Source organism: Camelus bactrianus, chromosome 3 (genome assembly GCF_048773025.1).
Source record: "Camelus bactrianus isolate YW-2024 breed Bactrian camel chromosome 3, ASM4877302v1, whole genome shotgun sequence".
Classification (NCBI taxonomy): Eukaryota; Metazoa; Chordata; class Mammalia; order Artiodactyla; family Camelidae; genus Camelus; species Camelus bactrianus.
In genome coordinates, this window is record NC_133541.1 from 65502414 (window position 1) to 65520708 (window position 18295).

At 37.5% G+C, this 18295-nt stretch overlaps 1 protein-coding gene across 8 annotated transcripts in view; it reads right to left on the bottom strand.

The window, feature by feature from the left end:
• Nucleotides 1-18295, bottom strand: part of KIAA0825 (KIAA0825 ortholog) — a 348749-nt gene that overhangs the window by 164890 nt on the left and 165564 nt on the right. For 7 of the 8 annotated variants that reach the window (XM_045512550.2, XM_045512549.2, XM_045512551.2 and 4 more), the window contains 3 exons: nucleotides 14812-14971; nucleotides 10620-10778; nucleotides 8768-8862 (listed from right to left, as the gene is read on the bottom strand). In XM_045512550.2, the coding sequence (XP_045368506.2) occupies nucleotides 8768-8862; nucleotides 10620-10778; nucleotides 14812-14971 (414 nt within the window). Of the gene's footprint in view, nucleotides 1-8767; nucleotides 8863-10619; nucleotides 10779-14811; nucleotides 14972-17978; nucleotides 18134-18295 lie in introns of those variants that run through there. The other variant, XM_074360355.1, reaches the window with a different exon arrangement.

Consider the following 18295-nt stretch of genomic DNA (forward strand, 5'->3'; position numbering starts at 1 on the left):
GTCTGAATTTTTATTGTGTTGATTGTTAAACAGATTTATGCATTTGCCATAGCAAAGACAGTGAATTTTACTTAATGTAAAAATTTTTAAATAAAATAAAAAAAACAAACTGATTTAAAAATAGAAGCTATAGTATATCACATAAAGGTGACCAAGAGAAGAACTAAAATAAAAATTCTATTAGCAGAGCTTCAAGGAAGAGGTAGTGAGAGTTAAATCTTTTATTGTAAGGAGCCAGTAAATGCTAATTTTAAGTTGATAGATTTAAAAAAAGATTAGTGGTATAGCCTATCCCTTAGATTTATCAATCAAAAGAAATAGAAACATAAAATGGTTGCAGATGCAGTGGAACTTGTGTGATTGAGGAGCTGGGGAGGGGAACTTTTATATTTCATATCTTGTCTTCCTGTGCCACTTGAAATCCTACATGTGTATGTACTGTTTATTACAAAATAAATTTCAAACTTGATATTAATACAAATATTCTGGATGCACAAACAATTTGATTTAAATTTTTCTTCACCAGATCTCATATTATGGAAAAAAAAATCAGATTTAAAGCTACACCCTCAAGGTACTGTAAGGTGAGAGTCATTAACAGTATGAGAAAGCACTATTGGTATCCTAGTTAATTTCTTATACAACACATCACAAAAGTACTACAATAAATACTATTATAAATGTTAATATCTAAAATGAAAAAGTGAACAATTTTATTAGTTGTTCAGGTTTGTTATTATATTTAATTATATATAACAGATATTTACATTTCTCTCATAATTACATCATATTAAAAATATCTTCAAAGAGACATCTTACTCTCTTTATAGTGGTATAGTAACACAAACAGATGTTCAATGATGACCAATAAGCCTGAAAGTAGTCAACGCTCTTTTCATCTACAGCCAAACTGAATCAATGGACCTATGACAGCTACTCCTGGTGGAACCTACGCTAAAACCTTTTGTAGAAAACATCACAGAGGCTTTGGGGTCTGAACAGAATTTGACAGGGGAAAGACTTACAGAATAGTTATTGAAAAAAGAATGTACTCCATTCAAGCAAGTTTTTAATAGCTTTTGATCCATTGCAAGAACCCCTAAGTGCCGGTATGTGAATGCATAATTAGGTAGGAGAAAATTCATTACCAAGTGCATTTTGGTTCCACTTGACAAGGAAAAAATTCTCCCATGGCTGCTTTTGAGAAAATTATTATACCTTCCTTTCATTAAAATGTTGCCAATTCTGCATTTCTGTCAATAGCACTTAACATATTTATTTAGGTTGTCTGTTTCCTACCTCAGTAAAGTAATAAGACCTTTATTTAAATCATATCCTTGTTAACTTACATAATACATATATATATAATGTCTCCATATGTAAGCGAATCATTCTGCATCCCCACTGTGGAGCCATGGAAATGCACTCACACTTCCTGCTGCAGTTAGCATGATGAAATGTTGGCCATAGCGATCATTCCTCTGCATCGACCACCGCACTGGTGCTCAGCCCAGGCTCTGCCAAGCTGATCTGAGCCAACATCTGAGCAGAGTGGAGGTGCTAGTGCTCGCCCATTCCAGAAGGACATGAGACTCTCTCTTCCAGTGTGATTTGAGCTCAAGGAGTCCCCATTGGCCTTGGCAACACTTTCCTAGAAGTGCCCTGCTATCTGAGATTCTTCCTGCCCAATCCTCCTTGTCCCTCACCTTTCATAGGAATCAAGTCAGCAACTTGATCTGAAGGCTTGCCTGCCTATTCCTGCTTTCTCCTCTTTATCCTCTATGAGCATTTCTCCCACCAAACCTCTCACCCTGAATCCCATCTTGGCACCTGCTTAGAGGATGTGACTTGACACACTCACTGTGAAGAAAAGATAAGCATGTCATCTCTCTATAAATACCTAGGCCACACTGTCTTTAAAGAGAAAGTACCATAGCAAAATTTTATGCAAATTAGGAATAGATTTAGCTGGACCCCCAAGCTTCCTGGGGAATATCCTTTCTATCTGTGATATAAAATCTCTTCCCCAGTCTCTAGCCATAGTCTCTATCCTGGTCTTCCTTCCTTTTAATTAGCCTGTCTCTCACCCTAAAAAAGCTTTCTTTTACTGCCACTCTTTTGCTTAAAGGCTTTGATGATTCCCTCAAGTCTAGTGGTTCAAGTCCAAATTTCTCAGCCCTCAGACCTTCTACAATTTAAATATAGTCAACTTACTTCTCAAGTTTTACCTAGAAGAGGGCTCTCTTCCTCCAACCTTAAAGACAAGAAGCAAAAGACTGGAGATGATAGAAAGAAAAGCCAGGAGGCTCATATTAGATGGCTTTAATTTTCCAGGTGAAGAGGTGGTGGCAGCCTAGTTGCCAAGAAGGATAAAAGGAGCTGCAGAGGGGAGATAAGTGTTGTGATAACCAAAGTGGAAATTGACAATGAATTAAAAATTTTGTGGACAGTACTCAAGGACCCTTTGACATACCTAACATTCTCTAGCGAATTGTTACTTTATTATAAATAAATGCCTTTCACAAAGCAGATGCTCAAAAATATTTGTTGAATGAATCAAGTAAGCAAAGCTCTAGAGAAGTAATAGAGAGAAACGGTTAATAACATGGACATGACCCAGAATCTGAGCACCATCACTTAGAGCTCTGCGCCTCGGTGCCTTAGTTTCCTTATCAGGAAAATAACGGCAGCATGGTACCTACTTTATAAGGTTATCATGAGGGTTTATAATTAAAAGTGTATGTAATTTACTTAAATTATTCCAGCCACATGGCAAGTGCTTTCTGTTTTCTATCTTCATTATCATCAGTATTTGTACAGTGAACAGAGAGCTAATAAAAGACACATTTTGACCTAAGGGTACAAACTTCCAGTTACAAGATTGATACATTCTGGGTATCTAGTGTACATCATGGTGATTAGAGTTAATACTGAATTATATACTTGAAAGTTGCTGGGTAGATCTTATATGTTCTCACCACAAAAGAAATGGTAATTATGTCATGTGATAAAGACGTTACTTAGCACTGTGATGGTAGTCATTCTGCAATATGTAAGTGCACTAAATCAACATGAATACCTTAAGCTGACACCATGTTATATGTCAATTATATCTCAATAAAGCTGGAAAAAATTGACCAGGAATATGATGTAGCAGATAAAGTACCAGACACACAAACAGAAGCCTTCATTCTGCCTTCCAGATGCCATTTAATATCTGTGACCTTGGGTGTGTCATTGTGCAACCTCACAAGTACCTGTGTGTCATTACATAGTTGCAGTGAGTGTCAAAGGAGAAGATTTGTGTGAAAGTACTATATATACCATAAAGGACAACACTCAGAGAACAATACATATTTATGGTTTTGTTTGCTTCATGTACCAAAGCCCTAACCCTGGAAAATCCTGAGGATCAGAATGTTAAATATCCTAAATGCATGGTAGACAATCTCTGTGCCCTTCCCCCGACCCCACCAAAAAAAAAAAGAAAACATGCTGCTTTAGGAATTAAGGATGGGAGGGGAGGCCTGCTCCTGTTTGAGAAGATGGTAAAGATGGGTAGAGACACTGAGTCTCAGGCCTTGTGCTGGAGGTGGGAAGAATAGGGTTTTTAGGGAGCCAGAGCACAAGGAAAGCCCAAATTTGAATACCATGGCATATGTAACATATGTAACGGCTCAAAGGTGTGTATTCATAAAATCAATTTCCCCTTTTTCTTAAACCCACCTCTCCATAACCAGGCAGCCTGCTGCTGCATCAGGAATTTACTGCTGTGAGCAACTATAAACACTGTGTTAATGGCAGCACTGCCTGAGAACGGTCATTGGAGAGTGCAGTGTGTCCAGGAAGAGGCCAGGGACAGTATTTCCTACTCTCTACATGCCACGGGGCACACACACACACTATCACTGGATACAGTGTAAAGGCATTCTAATAATTATTATTATTAAAAGCAAACAACCAACTCCACAGATCAATGACTCTTTTCAAACATGTTTTCTAATCTCTGTTGCCTCTCAGATGTATGGTTATTGTCCACCTGGAAAGGCCCCAAAGTGATAGCCAGAAATCTGCCACCACCACCCCTTCTGCTGTTCCTGCCATCATATTTAATTGTGTTTGCTCAACTCGAAGCCAAACTCATATGCAGTATATTTAGACGGTTAAAACAACATAGCACTCCACTGTATGCACAGATTATTTTCAACAACACAATTCTTGGGAATTAGTCTGGAATAAATAAGGCAAAGAGAAAAGAAGCAACATAAATTTGTTCCAGTGACAAAGAAACAGTATCAAAATGGCAATCTGGAGATTCGCCATGAATGGAGGAATAGGGAGTGTTCCTCTTGGTAAGCCCTCCTGCAAATGCAATCACCATCTCATTCGATAATCTGGATTTATTTTAAAGTAGGTGAGAAAGAAAGCAAGAAAGTAATAGTAAGACACTGTGAAAGTACCTTTATTATTTCAAAAGATCAGTGTATAATCACTGTACTTACTCTTATATGGCATTAAAGGTAAAGGTGTAGAACTGATATATATGTTTATATGTGTTGATTTTCTGAACCTCTAAGGAGTCTTGATTTTCCACAGTGGCAAATCAAGTTGAAAAACATACCATTAATATATATTCAGGATTTCTTTTCTGAGGCCATGGCTACTACCTATTTCTTTGACTCCCATCACAATTTTACAAAGGCTTGGTTGGATATTTTGTCAGTTGACTCCATCTTAATTTTTTCAACATTAGTTAGTACCACTTAAGAAATACAAACCCTATTACCCAAAAGTCAGAAGACTTCTGAATCATGGAGTACAGAATAAACTTTGTTGCTGAAGAGCTTATGGCTTGAATTGGATCAATTAGTTATAAATAAAGATCAGTGTTCTATGCTTTTAATCTGAGCTGAATTTTGCATGGTAACGAAAACAGGCACTTTAAACATACAAAGCTTAATTAACCCAATTTCCATCCAAATTTGGAAAATGAAGAGAATGAATAGGCACATAATTTTTTACTTTAGATTTTCCAGGGTACATGTCTTATGCCAACATGACTATTGATCAAATACTACCGTTAGAGAATGCTTACTGCGTTCATCTGTCAAGGGTTGACCCTTTTCTCTGCATTCTTATTCCTCATTTGTTTGTTAATTAATTCAAGAAATATTACTCAGAGCCTGCTATATGCCCAAGGGCTCATCTAGGCACTGAAGACACAGCTGGAATAAGGCAGCCAAGGCACTGTTCTCATGGATTTTACTTTCCACCCTGGCGGTGGGGGTGTTGGTAGGTTGGTTGTTATGATTTCAGATAGTGAGAACTCAGTTGAGAAAGCACGGTAAAGTAGAATGCTAGTGTGACTTGGAGGGTCACTTTAAGGAAAGGCCTCTCTGAGGAGCTAACATGTGCCCCAGATGGACAAGATGGTGATGGCTGTGGGAAGAGCTAAGGGAACTACAAATATTAAGACCCTAAAATGGGAAAGAGCTTGCAGAATCCAAAGAAAAGGAAGAAGGCAATGAACTTAGAACATCAGAATTGGAGGGATGTGTTTTGAGATGAGGCCTGAGTGGGCAGAGCGCCCATCCCTGCCAAGGACTCAGGCAGCCACTTTAAGATGTATTCTGTCTTGGGAGTCAGCATAGAATCTGCTGTGGCACAAGGGCCAGTACTGTCTCAGATGCAGACATTGTACCAACATATCTCCTCTTTCATGTAACTGAACGGTCCCTCAAGTGCTCATCTCTTGAGCCTTTACCTCCAGTGTTGCTCACAGGCCTTTAGATCCTCCTCCTCGCTCAGCTTCTCACGGTTTGTCTTACAGACCTGTGGGCCTGCCGCCTGTTCCCTAACCTGATGCTTGTTTGCCCCTCGGGACTGGTTTAGGCCTGGAGTCTACACAACCTCCATATATGTAACTTCAGGTATAACCTGACTGCTCCAAATCCCACCTCCAACTCCCTACTGACCCCAAATGACCTTGACTGTTTCCTTACCTGGTCAGACACTAACAATGCATTACACTAGTGCTACCACTTTCCTAAATACGTATTTTAAACTTTCAAAAACACTCCACATCCTTTAACAGTCTCTTGACTGTGTCACCAATCTCTATGAAGTAGACATATTATCATCATTACTTAACTTTAAAGATAAGAAAATCCAAAGTTGAATAGTTTAGGTAACTTTCCTAAAGTAAATTCACAATAGGACTGGCCAGAGGGCCCAGGAATCCTGCTTTCCCGTCTCCATCCTCCTGTTCTGGGAGTGAGGGAGGGCTGGTTCTCTCAGGGCACTGGAGTGCGGAGAGTTAGTCCACAGACGGTCTACTTACGATACTAAGTTTGAAGTCAGACACAAAGGAATTTAGGAGGTGAACAGAAAGTATTCCCTTCTCGTCAACTTTTTCCTATTAATGTATTTGAGTTCACTTTTCTTCATAGCATTATGTCCCCAGACAACACTTACAACACCATATATGCACGCAACCATTGTGTAGAGATAGATTAGTACAAATCTATGTCCAATTAAAGAGACACAAAGAGAGTAAGTGATTTGTTTAATTGGTAAGTTTGGGTAAAAGAACTAAGCATATTCTGCTGAGCTACTCTAGGTTTTCTTCTTTGTCTTCTGCCTACTCTCTGAGATCATGGTTGTATGTAAGAAGCATCATTTTTTAGATGTAGGATAGCACATACAACATTTTAAAAGCTCAATGTTCTGTGGTCTCATTTTTGAGACACATAACTTCAAATAACCATGTTGTCAAAAATTCAATGCACTATTTTTTTCAAGAAATCAGCATTTCAGATAAATCCAAACAAGAGAGTCTCTCGGAGAAAATAACAGGAAAAAAAATTTCCTTACCAGTTCAATATTAATCAAGTCTCATAAATAACATTCTTAAAATAAATGGGAAAGTGCTAAAAGAGATTAAAAACTCTCAGGTGTCTTTCATCCTTCGAAGGTAGATCAATTATATTCATTGTAGCGTGTGGTGTGTGGTAGTTAGAACAGAATGCTTTTCATACCATTCTTTTAAAATCTAAGGCTCTTACTAAGATGAGATTCTAGCTGTTTCTATTAAAAATTCATGACACTTTTCCAAAAGAACTGTTTTGACCTGCTACTTCTGGCTAAATTCGTGAGAGTTCTTTTTTTCCCACTCAGTCCCACACATAATATCTCAGGTAAATAGACTCGAACAGCTCTCACCTAACTGAGGTATATCTAAAGTTGTTAAACAAAAATAACAAGTGCAATTTTTGTTAAAACACAAATTCACCTAAATGCCAATATTATGCAGTAAGTTTTGAAGGATGTGTTGCCCCTTGAGTACCATTTAGTGGATTAGAAGCAACAAGTCACAGCTGAAAAAACTTAGGAAAATATAGTTCATCTACATAAGCTCAAAACTTTCCAAAGAGCAGGGAGAAAATGACTTATCTTTCCTAGTGTTTTCAGACAGACATTTAACATTGTGTTAACATCATGTAACCACAGACTCAACAGAAGACCTGGCCTCTCCTCTACCACCCCCACCTCCCATCTCTCCAAGCAACTTTCGGACAGGATAGGAGCACCTGTGGGGGACTTGTGCATTAATAGGGTGCGTTCTGAACTACTGCCTGCTAGGTGGTGAGCTTGCTGGGATAAGACTCTCCTTGATGGGGAAGCTTCTGGATTGTTCACTTTTGTCCATGATGGGTGGGCGAATTTCATTCAGGGATGAAATACTAGGAACACCACTGTGGCCACACATCTAAGCTACAGGTTTTCTTGCCAATAAAGCTGCCTTAAAAAATAAACAAACAAACAAACTTTCATCTGGGAAATACTGGACTCTCTCTCTCAAGATATTTTCCTATATGCACCCAGATTTCTCAAGGATAACCTGACAGTTCTACTATTCCACTGTTCTTATTGTCTTTTAGAAAAAAAAGATACTTAATTTTTTTTCAAAAAGATTAAGAAAATATATTATACATCACAAAGATTATATAGAAAATAGTACTTACTTACCAACAGCAAACAGATGGCACCTGAAAATGAAAGCAGTCTCGCACATGTATACCTTATGTGAAAATGTGATACTTTAATAGAGTAATCTAAATTTTAAATTTACACCTTATAGTTTTCACTGAAAACTTCAAAGGTATGGGAAAAGAAACATTTTAACTAATCCAAAATATAAAGAAAATATTTATACTTCTGTGCAAAATAAATTACATGTATAGGCTCCTAGGCTGAAATCATATTATCGTCTTATTGGGTCGTCCTGGGGTGTATGTGTATGTGCGTATGCATGTGTGTGTTAAGTAATAAGCAACTGAGACCAAAGCAAGATGGTGCCAAAATAACTGGCTGAAAAGCAAAAAATTCAATCATGACAGTTTTACTTATATGTTTCCCCTGATTAGACTAGTTGATTTGGCTTGGCATTTTGTATGCATTCATTAAATTGTTGTAAACAAAGGCATAGCATTATAATGACATTCAAGTCAGTAACTTTAGCTGTTTACAATACTGAACTATTATATACACAAAGTCAAGAATATTAAAAATTTCAGACTAAAAACAACCAATTTCATCTCAGAAAAAAATTTCCATGCCTTTTGCAAATGTTTACTATGGAAAAACAGCATTTAGAAACTATACTTTGTGTAATTCAGATATATCTATATATTCATGTACATCCTATATATAAAAGATATATATCCTTTTCCTCCAACTATATCCCCCAAATCCCCAACAGTATTACCTGTTTTTGAGCAGCACACTGAAGGTCATCTTATCCAGTCCCAGATAATTTGGCAGCAAGTTTGACCAATTCCAGTTCCATTTTGTGATGGCTGACTGTTGATAAATGAGAAGATGCTATTGTTAGTTATTAATCAGAGTTAATATGATCAGTAAATTAAAGCTCCAGCTGTGATAGACTAACTAAGAAGGAGGGGGGTCCAGAACAAGGACTTAGACAGATAACATCAATCATGTCCACAGAAGAAGGTTTTTATTCCAATAAGACAGCAATTAATTTATAAATCCATTTGGGGATGTAGCCATTATTTATAAAAATATAAATCAATTTCTTGAGTCGTTATTCTTCCAAGTGCTAATGGAATCTGCCCAACAAGTTTCTCTGAAAGGGTGACTCTTTGAAAAACAAAGCAAAAATAACTGGCAACTTTTCCACATATCAATTTATAGGGTTTTTTTTTTTTGAACACCCAGAGTTTTTTGATTAAAAAAAAAACTTAGAAGTGCTATGGCTCAAATTATAAGACACAGCTTAATTTGAGTGTGATATTAATATTGTCAGTTAAGAAAATGCTTTACAGGGGAACTTACAAGGACCTGTAAATGATTAACACAAATAATTCTTTTTTCTCATTTAATAGATAATTTCACAACAAAGGAAGGAGAAAAATTATTGTGAAAGATAACCTCATAATTCAGAACTGAATACAACATGCCATTTATTTAAATGAAGTGAGGAGAATTTAACAGCTACAATGATTATCTACGGTTGGAGGAATCTAATGTACAACACAGGAAGGCAGCCAGTAAACTCAAAATTTTTAGACAAAATGTTTGCTTTTAAAGTATTATAGATGTTTATGCCCCTTCAAACTAAATAGTTTTCATAATAAGAGTGCAGGCCAATGTTTAAAATCCAACAAGAACTGTGCCCTGTCACCTGCTGATTAATGGAGCACTGCAATCCTGTCATAGAGCAGGAGAATTCTGCCCCGGGTTGTCAGCATCTGAAGGTCTTACTCTACTACACTATTGATGAATGCAGACTCAGGCTGTAACAGGCATGGTAAAATTATTATCTGCATCCCGAATTAGGCCATTGTTTTAATTCTTATTTTCGTCAGAGCTCTAGGTCAAGCAATCCTTCTCTTCTGCCCTGTTAGTTCAAACACTCTGTCAGAAGGCTTCTGGGAAAAGGCACCATAAGAATGAACAAAGCAAGAGCAACTTTAGGTTTCAAGCACTTTGGCATAAAGTTGAGCTTTTTAATGTAACTACGAAACATGCAGCTTATACAATGGCATAATCTGACATTAAAAAATGTGTGGTGTTTATCACATTGACTTTATTCCAAATGACTGACTTTAGGATTTAACAAATTCATTGTAAATTCAGGAATGTATTTAGGGTTACAAAACAGCAGAGTTACCTCATGCCGCTTAAAATAGGAGCTCAATGCTCTATTTATAATTAATTTAAAACTTCCATAATTTACTTGGCAAATTATATAAATTCATATAGATTGCAAGGTGTTTTGTGAGTATGTATATTGGGGGGTGGCCGGGGACGAGAAGGCTGAGAAAAGCTGCCTTGTCTCGGGCCTTCCACAGACATAGCTGAGCAGATCCTCCCTCCCCCTACAGTGAACTGACCTGGTCAAAAGTTAAATTTTATAGACTGAACATACAAATCAGTTTGATAAACAGAAAGAAAGTAAAATAACTTCCCCAAAGTCAATTTGTGCAGACCACACAAACAAGACCTCTTGCTTCCCAGAGAAAAAAGCTTATGAGTAAATATTCAAACACAAAACCCCCAGTTTAAATTAAATTTACTATTTAATTTCCACATACCTGATCTAGCATGTTTTCACTAAACACCCTGTACACATGGAAAGGGTTAAAGGCAGAGGGCTGATCTTCCATGCTCCTCAAGGTTGTCCTTAAAGGTCGGATGGGTAAAGGCTTTTGCTCTGAACCAGTCATAGAAAACAGCTGTTCTTTTAAATATTCCTTCAAGGGGAAAAAACAAATTACAAGTTGTGATGGTAGGAAGCATATATTCTCTTTAAAAATAAACTGGTCAATATTTAAATGTACCCTTTCAGCACATTTGCTAGATTCCAGTGTATTACTTGCCATAGGACAGAATACCTTTTCAGAAGAAACATAGAGGACATAGCAATTAGGATTGCAATAAACCCAGCAAAAACAGGTTCACCTAACAGATAGGACAGATTAGAAAACCATCTAACAAATTCTCACAGAATGAATGTACACTTGATATAACAGAATCTTTTTAATAGGCATCATCTTGTCATCGGTTCACATGTAAACATGTCTGGTTACCAAAGCTTAACTTAGGTGCGTGACTACTCACAGTACAAGACTACTCACTCATTCATTAAGTGTAGCTGCTACCTGCCCCAGCCTCAGCAGAGTGCTAAATACTCTGATGGTTCACTACAAGCAGTGCACTCTAGGAAGAATTAATTACAGTGTGAGCTCCTAAACTCTAGTTTCCTGCTGTGGACTGAAAAATATGACGGTTCAATAGAAGTTCAAAATATGTAATTTTAATTTTACCCCAACTGCCAGAGACAGCTTAGGGAAAAAAAAAATGTCAATCTACTGCATTATATCTCATTTTCCATCCACAAATAAAAAGGTGAATAACCCGAATTTACTTTTACAAGATTCCTTCTGGAAAGTGATAAACTTAAATGACTTAAAAGTTTCCCACAAACTATCAGTATAATTAATATTATACTATTAATATAACAGAAATGTTCTCCTGATTTTTACTATGTCACAATATAATTTTTTCTTCAAGGCTAGGGTTAGGACTTAGGTTCAGATTGTTAGAGCTGAAAAGGACGTCAAGGGTCATATGGAAAACCCTTGCTACTCAAAGCCTGGGGCGTGGACCAGCTGAATGAGCCTCACCTGGGAGCATGTTAGAAAAGCAGACCCTCAGCCCCTACCCCAAGATAAGGATCTGCCTGTTAACAAGACTTCCCAGGAGACTGGTAGGTACGGGAAAGTTTGAGAACCTCTGGCCCACACCATGTTCAGTAGTTGCCTCTGAAAGGTTAGGAGACAAGCTTGAGGTCACAGGGGAGACTGGTAGAGTCAAAGAGAAGCCAAACCTCTGGTCTCAGCTCCCTGACAGTTTCCCTGTGTCTCTGTAACTTCATGACTAGAGAACACCCATTGTATTCACCACAGGAGGCAAATTTCAGATCCTAAAACGTACAAATCAAAAGAAACCACTGCTTAAGCTAACATTTCTTAAACCTGCTCATTGTGGACCTTATCTCTTTAGAATGATTAATTCTGTGGCATGTGACACACACACATGGATTCACTAAACACTGTTAGATAATGAAAAAGCCATCAGAAAAAAACTGTATGCCTAGATTTAGATTTTTGAATATTTTTCTCTCTCATGATTTCTGAAAATAAATATTTAAAAAGGAATAAAACACTCCCCTTTCATTGAAAAACTGCTTTGTTTTAGCTAATAACAATCTCTCACTGATTTCCCCTTACGTGGCTATAGCTGGGCTTTTTTTGTTTCCACAATTCAAAAAAGGGAAAGAAGTCCGTTCCAATTTGTGAACACAGTGAATGGCATTTTCTCCCTTGTGGATTTCTCTGACCTCTCTGTTATACTGACACTTGTCACTGCCCCTTCTTAAAAGCCCCAGATTTTCTGTGGCACCACTTTAACCAGACTTACTGCTAATGTGATCTGTTTCTTTAGAAGAAACACATTCTTCTTTGAACATCCTTTCTTGAGCACACTCCTTACAGTAACATCAAAGCTTATTCCTCTACCCGTAATCACTTCTCTGTTGCTCTCCACTGAAAAAATCCACCAGTCTTATGAGTTCGACTACCATCCTCATTTAAAGTCACCAAGTCTACAGTCACAGCCTCTCTCATCTGTGCTCATGGCCAGGATTCAACCACCATTTAGACTTCAGGGCTTGGACACTATCTCAAAAGACAAACATTTAAAAAATTCATTTTCTCTCATTAATTCCCTGTCTCTCAACCCAGGCACACCTATTCTTCCACTCACCCAGGCCAGTATCTGTAATTATGTTTTTGAGTAATATTTAGCAGCACACCTGAAAGCGCTAAAAAAAGACTCAGCATTACTCATCAAACGAAGAAACATCACAGTGCAATTTCACCTACAGGATAACAATGCCTCACAGTATAAAAGCGGCCGTAAGTACGACACTAGTCACTCAGTCACCCTCGTGTTGGTGTTTGTTTATTGCCTGTGTTATTTAAGCTGTCACAAGGCAGAGGCCTGGCTACTTCCCTTGGTTCTAGCCTCACCTCACAATATTCCCCTTACCTAGCAGCACCGTGTCTCACTCAGCACAATAAACCACCAACTACTTAGTTTGACTTCCTATCTGACAGACGTTTTGAAAACAGCAAGCATACTCAGTTGTTATGAAAGAAAAATTGTAACTTTGAATTTAATCAAAATGTGTCCCAGCAGAGAGTCTTAGGTCCATCAGATCTCAGAGCATACCTGTTCCGAAGCTCAGAGTTCCACAAGTTCTCCGAGGGAAAAAACTGCTTCTGAATTTCCTGAATACCAGAGGTGGCTGATGGCCAACAAATAGCCAGCCTGATTTTTGTTGATTTTGCTTATTGGTGATTACCAATCTTTCCCGAGTTACGGAACTTTGAAAGAGAGGGCTATTCTATCAGTTCGGCAGCGTATACCAGCCATCGCTGTGCTCAGAAGGAGGCTGACGCCATTTTACTAAGGCTTTCTGGGTAATCTTACTATAACATCTGTGCCTCATTTACTACAATTACTTTGTCAATCTAGGTGGCCAGGTGGACATGCCAATGAAGACCATGACTTCGCAGTGGAGGCCTTTCAATTAGCCTTAAAACCACGGGGTTCCTGCATTCCCCAAATGGAAAACTTAAAAAAAAAACCAAGAGAGATCATTAGCAAGAGTGAATAGGTTGTGTTACTGTTGGAACAAGACCACTTCTCATAGCTACAAAGCCCGCGCATCCTTCGCAGGTGATCCCTGAGTACATTGTTACGTCACCTGTTTACTGACTGGTTGGTCACCTCTCAAAAAGCCGAAAAACAAGATTTACTTGAAGTAACTTTCACATAGATAATAGCGGGGAAAACATTTACATAACTGAGTTGTAAATGCTGTGGTAGAGTTTAATCCACCCTCGGAAATTTATGGTTTTTAAGGCCTACCTCATTGAGATAAAACACTGTATCGTAACATTATTCATATTATACCCTTTTTATTATTCCTAAAAATGCATTCATGTGTTTGCGAATATAAACATAATTCTAATTCACATTAGATGTCACACACAAATCCAAATACCTATTATCAAATTAAAAACCTGAGTAAGTTAGCAAACTTGTATCATTTCAATAACTGAGATACCCACTCTACATTTTTGCTAAAACAGCCAGAAACATGCAAGGTCAGAGGCCTAACCCAGCAGAGAGGTGGACAAGCATAATGTTGGTTCTAATCAGTGTCCATGCATTAATGCATTTTCTTGGCTTAATCTAGTTGCTCTCGAATATAGTTCAATATTCTTCCGAAGTTCCTCTTTAGGTAAGAAATCTTCAGCTTCACCAACGCCAGTGTGATGTCTACAAGGGAAGAGCTACATCTCCCTTCAGAAAATGCTTCATCTCACAAACACCAGATTTTCACATCAGCTTAACGGTCACAAATACACAATTCCCAAACTACACCTCTAGTCTGTACAATTCAGAACCAAACTGACTTTATGAGCCGTGTTATTGTTTAAACCATATAAATAAAACCTACATTGTTTCGGTGAAGCTTCTGCTGTACAAATGCAGCACAGCCGGGGCTGAATAGATTCTATTAATAATGCAATATTGAGTTTGGTATTGACTTTAAGAAGTATTATCACCTCCTTGACTAACCCTTAGCTGCCAGCAGACGCTGCCTCAGGCCAGTACACACCTAATTGCTTGGTAAAAAGGCCGTTTCCCTACCTCATTGAGCCGCATGATGTGATAAATTTGCCTCAGGTACTCGCTGCCACCTGGTTTGTGGCAGACATCCAGGACCATCATGTTTATTTTCTGCTCAGTCAGTTCAAGAGCAGTCTCTCCTTCTTCTAAGGCTGTGCTTTTCTCTATTGTCATAAATGCACTAAATACAAAGAAAGCATGTAAGTATCAGTGGCAGAGAATTGTAAAGATGGAAAATAATCAAAGAGATTGAGTGTGGAGAGTCGATGTGAATCTCACATTCAAAGCACCCATAAAGACTTTGCTCAAGTAGGTAAGCCTTCCCAAACGGCTGCAGCTCACATAAACAGTGCCTTAGAACTAAGCACCTGAAAGCATTTTAAAAAACTGAATCGTCCCTTTTAAAACATTTCTTTATTGCATTTATACTCCTACGTATAAAACATTTTCCCATTACTGCAATTGTTGAAATTGCTACAGTCATGGGATGAAAACAAAACATCTCTTTTTAAGAACATGTAAGAAATAATTTGTATTTTCTCTTTGAGGATAAAAAGTATCTTTGAGGCCAGAAATAGCTTTGGTATTCTGTCTTTTGTCGAGAACTCTTTACACCTGTCTGAGAACACATTAAAGACGAATTAAAGTGCCAAAAGGGGAGACCACTATGCTAACTACAGGCCGGGCGCTTCCTGCAGGAGTGCTTACCACTGCGCATTTGAAATTGGCCTTTGACACTTGTTGCCTTTTAAATATATATGACCCTCCTGTTTCTTCTAGGTTAACAGATACTCAGCAAAAGTCACCACCCTGCTTCTTATTCTTTCAGGAAAAGGGTCTATTACAACCACACTAGGAACGTGCAAATTATACATGTGAAATGTTTGTTTTATAGGAACTCATATGCTTATTATTGATTTTAAACATTATGTACATAGTAATAATGGATGACATAATTTTTTAAAATTCTTGAGCCATACCAGTGCAACATAAATCATGATATTCAACTTACATCATCTATATTCCACACTAATTTCCTTATTACAATTGCTATTGGGATCATATTAGGCTTTGCAGTCTAAGTCTTAAGAAAACGCCTGGTTTTCCACTGTTTCCCAGGCTAAATGAAATTTACTGTGGTGTAATCAGCTCTATACTGCAGTTCATTACTGAGATTTTGCCATGATTATAAAATTAGTTCTGCTAAGAGTCAGTGCCGCTGACCTGAAGACTGAACCAAATGATAGCCAGCTGCTGGACATTAACTTTTATATTGCTTCCACATGTAGCTTCAAAACATTCTTTAAAAAAAAAAGAACTTTTCAATTATATAAGTCTTGCTAAGAAATAAAGTAAATCGTACTCTTAGAAACATTCATTAGCTGGAGTAAATCTTTAAACAAACAAAAAAGACCCTGTTGCAACGAAAGAAGTTTGTAAATATATTTTTTGAAGCTGCATACAGGCGGCAAGCAAAATTTCTTGTCAGATTTTGTAGAGGCTGGCAGTGAAAAAGTTGAGGCCCTCTGACAAAGGAGTGTCTCAGTGTCAGCTCCTGAGTTGTATCCTTTCCTGTCCATCACTGTGCAGGTGAAGCAAATGATTGGATTCAGTCAATGCTATGATTAATGAGTTCCTCTCTGGATTTGGGACTGCCTATCAATCATGTCATTAGGGAGAATGTGCCCTGAAAGAGGCAGACCTTAGCCAAGGAATAACTGCATTAATCTTAATCTGTATATGCACCCAGCCAGCCAAGTCAGGGTCACCATGATGAAAAACAATAATCTTCAACTCGACAAATTACTTTGCAAAGACAGACATTTCTTTACTTTTTGGGCTGTGTGTTCTCCAGAATCTAAGTTGACTGTTTACAGCTTGAGTGTTACTACAAAGTGAAGGTTATTTTAATGAATAGTAATGCTTTCAGACAGCACTGCTTATAGCTGCCACCTTTCCACTGCAGTTATTCTCACAATTTCCATAAAATCAAAGTTAAATCTGGATGCAAGTGAAAGAAGTCTATCTAAATGATATTGTGTCGTTCTAAGGTAATCTTCATGAGGAATTAAGATTTCATTTATCTTAAAAGAACTATTTTAATTTAAATGCTTATATGCTCATACTTCAAAAAAAAATATGGTAAAGGCAAAGCAACCCTTCCCCTATATATAGACATCATGGTTTAAAATACGTTTTCCCCATGGTATAGATCTGTGAACGAAATAATCATCAATTTGTGAGAAATGCATAGAGGTAGAAGTCCATGTGTATCTTAGGTAATCAACTTGAAATCAAAATCGAGATGAAACATCTCTGTAGCACCCAAATTCATAAGAGATTACCTAAAGTGACTTTGTAGGTCAATTTTAACTCTTTTTCAAATAAATGAAATAATTTTAAATCTGCATTTTTGTATATTGGTATTATTTAAGAAATTGAGAAACACATAGCGTTATGCTAATTACAAGTTACATAATATGCATTCAAGATCTCTGAGGGCTGTAAAACATTTTTAAAAATCAGCAATTCTTTATTTTGGGTACATGTTGCAATGGACAGCTAATCAGCCAAATATCTGCTAGACAATTTCCGACTATAGGAGATGCCGGATGTGTTGGTGCTGCTTATTAAAAACTAAAATCAGCTTTTAAGGAAAAATTTTTACTTATGAATTCTGGTAGGTAGCCCCAGGTATATTCAAGATATTACTTTAAACTGATCTTATTGATGGAGAAGCTCCTAATTCATCAGTATCGTCAATTTAACTTTATAACTATAATCAGATCCACTGCTTTTCCTCTTCTTCTTCTCTCTCCCTTTTATACCCACTGCCATGGATAATGACATGCGGCCTTAATCTTTTAGTCTTTGAATTAAAGCGTGTAAATTGGTATGGAATGCAAATGTAAAGATTAAGAAGGTCACTGTCAATGCTGCTAAGCATTCTCCTGACTGCTATTGTTATTCCTACCCATGGGATGCCCCAGAAGGAAGTTTCTAGAAGTCAGGACGACAAGACCAGGAAAATCACATTTCCCCATTTGGATGAATGTAAAGTCTTAACAAATGAATGTAAACCAGTAAAGAGTATTTGCTACCTAAACAGTGAGTGCAACATATTTTAATAGTTCATAAATAACGAATGCTTACTAGTTCTAAGGTTGATGTTAAGAACTTTACAAATGTTATTCCATTTTTCAAAACCATTCTCCCAGCTTGGTGTCATCCCTGAAAATGAGGCTTTGAGAGCTTCCATAACTTTCACAAGACGGCCCACTTACGAGGGATTTGTATTTCTCCATCTGATTCCAAAGCCTGAGCTCTTGATTAGTGCCATGTACTAGGAAAAGTAACAACTTTTAGTCATTGCAGGCAGAAAGTTATAATAGTATCTTCTAGCAACATGAATATATTTTGAAAGAATGGGGGACAGTGTGTGTAAGTGGTGTTAAAAAAAAAACAAACCCGAGGCTGCCTTAGTGATCTGTAGGCCATATGAGCC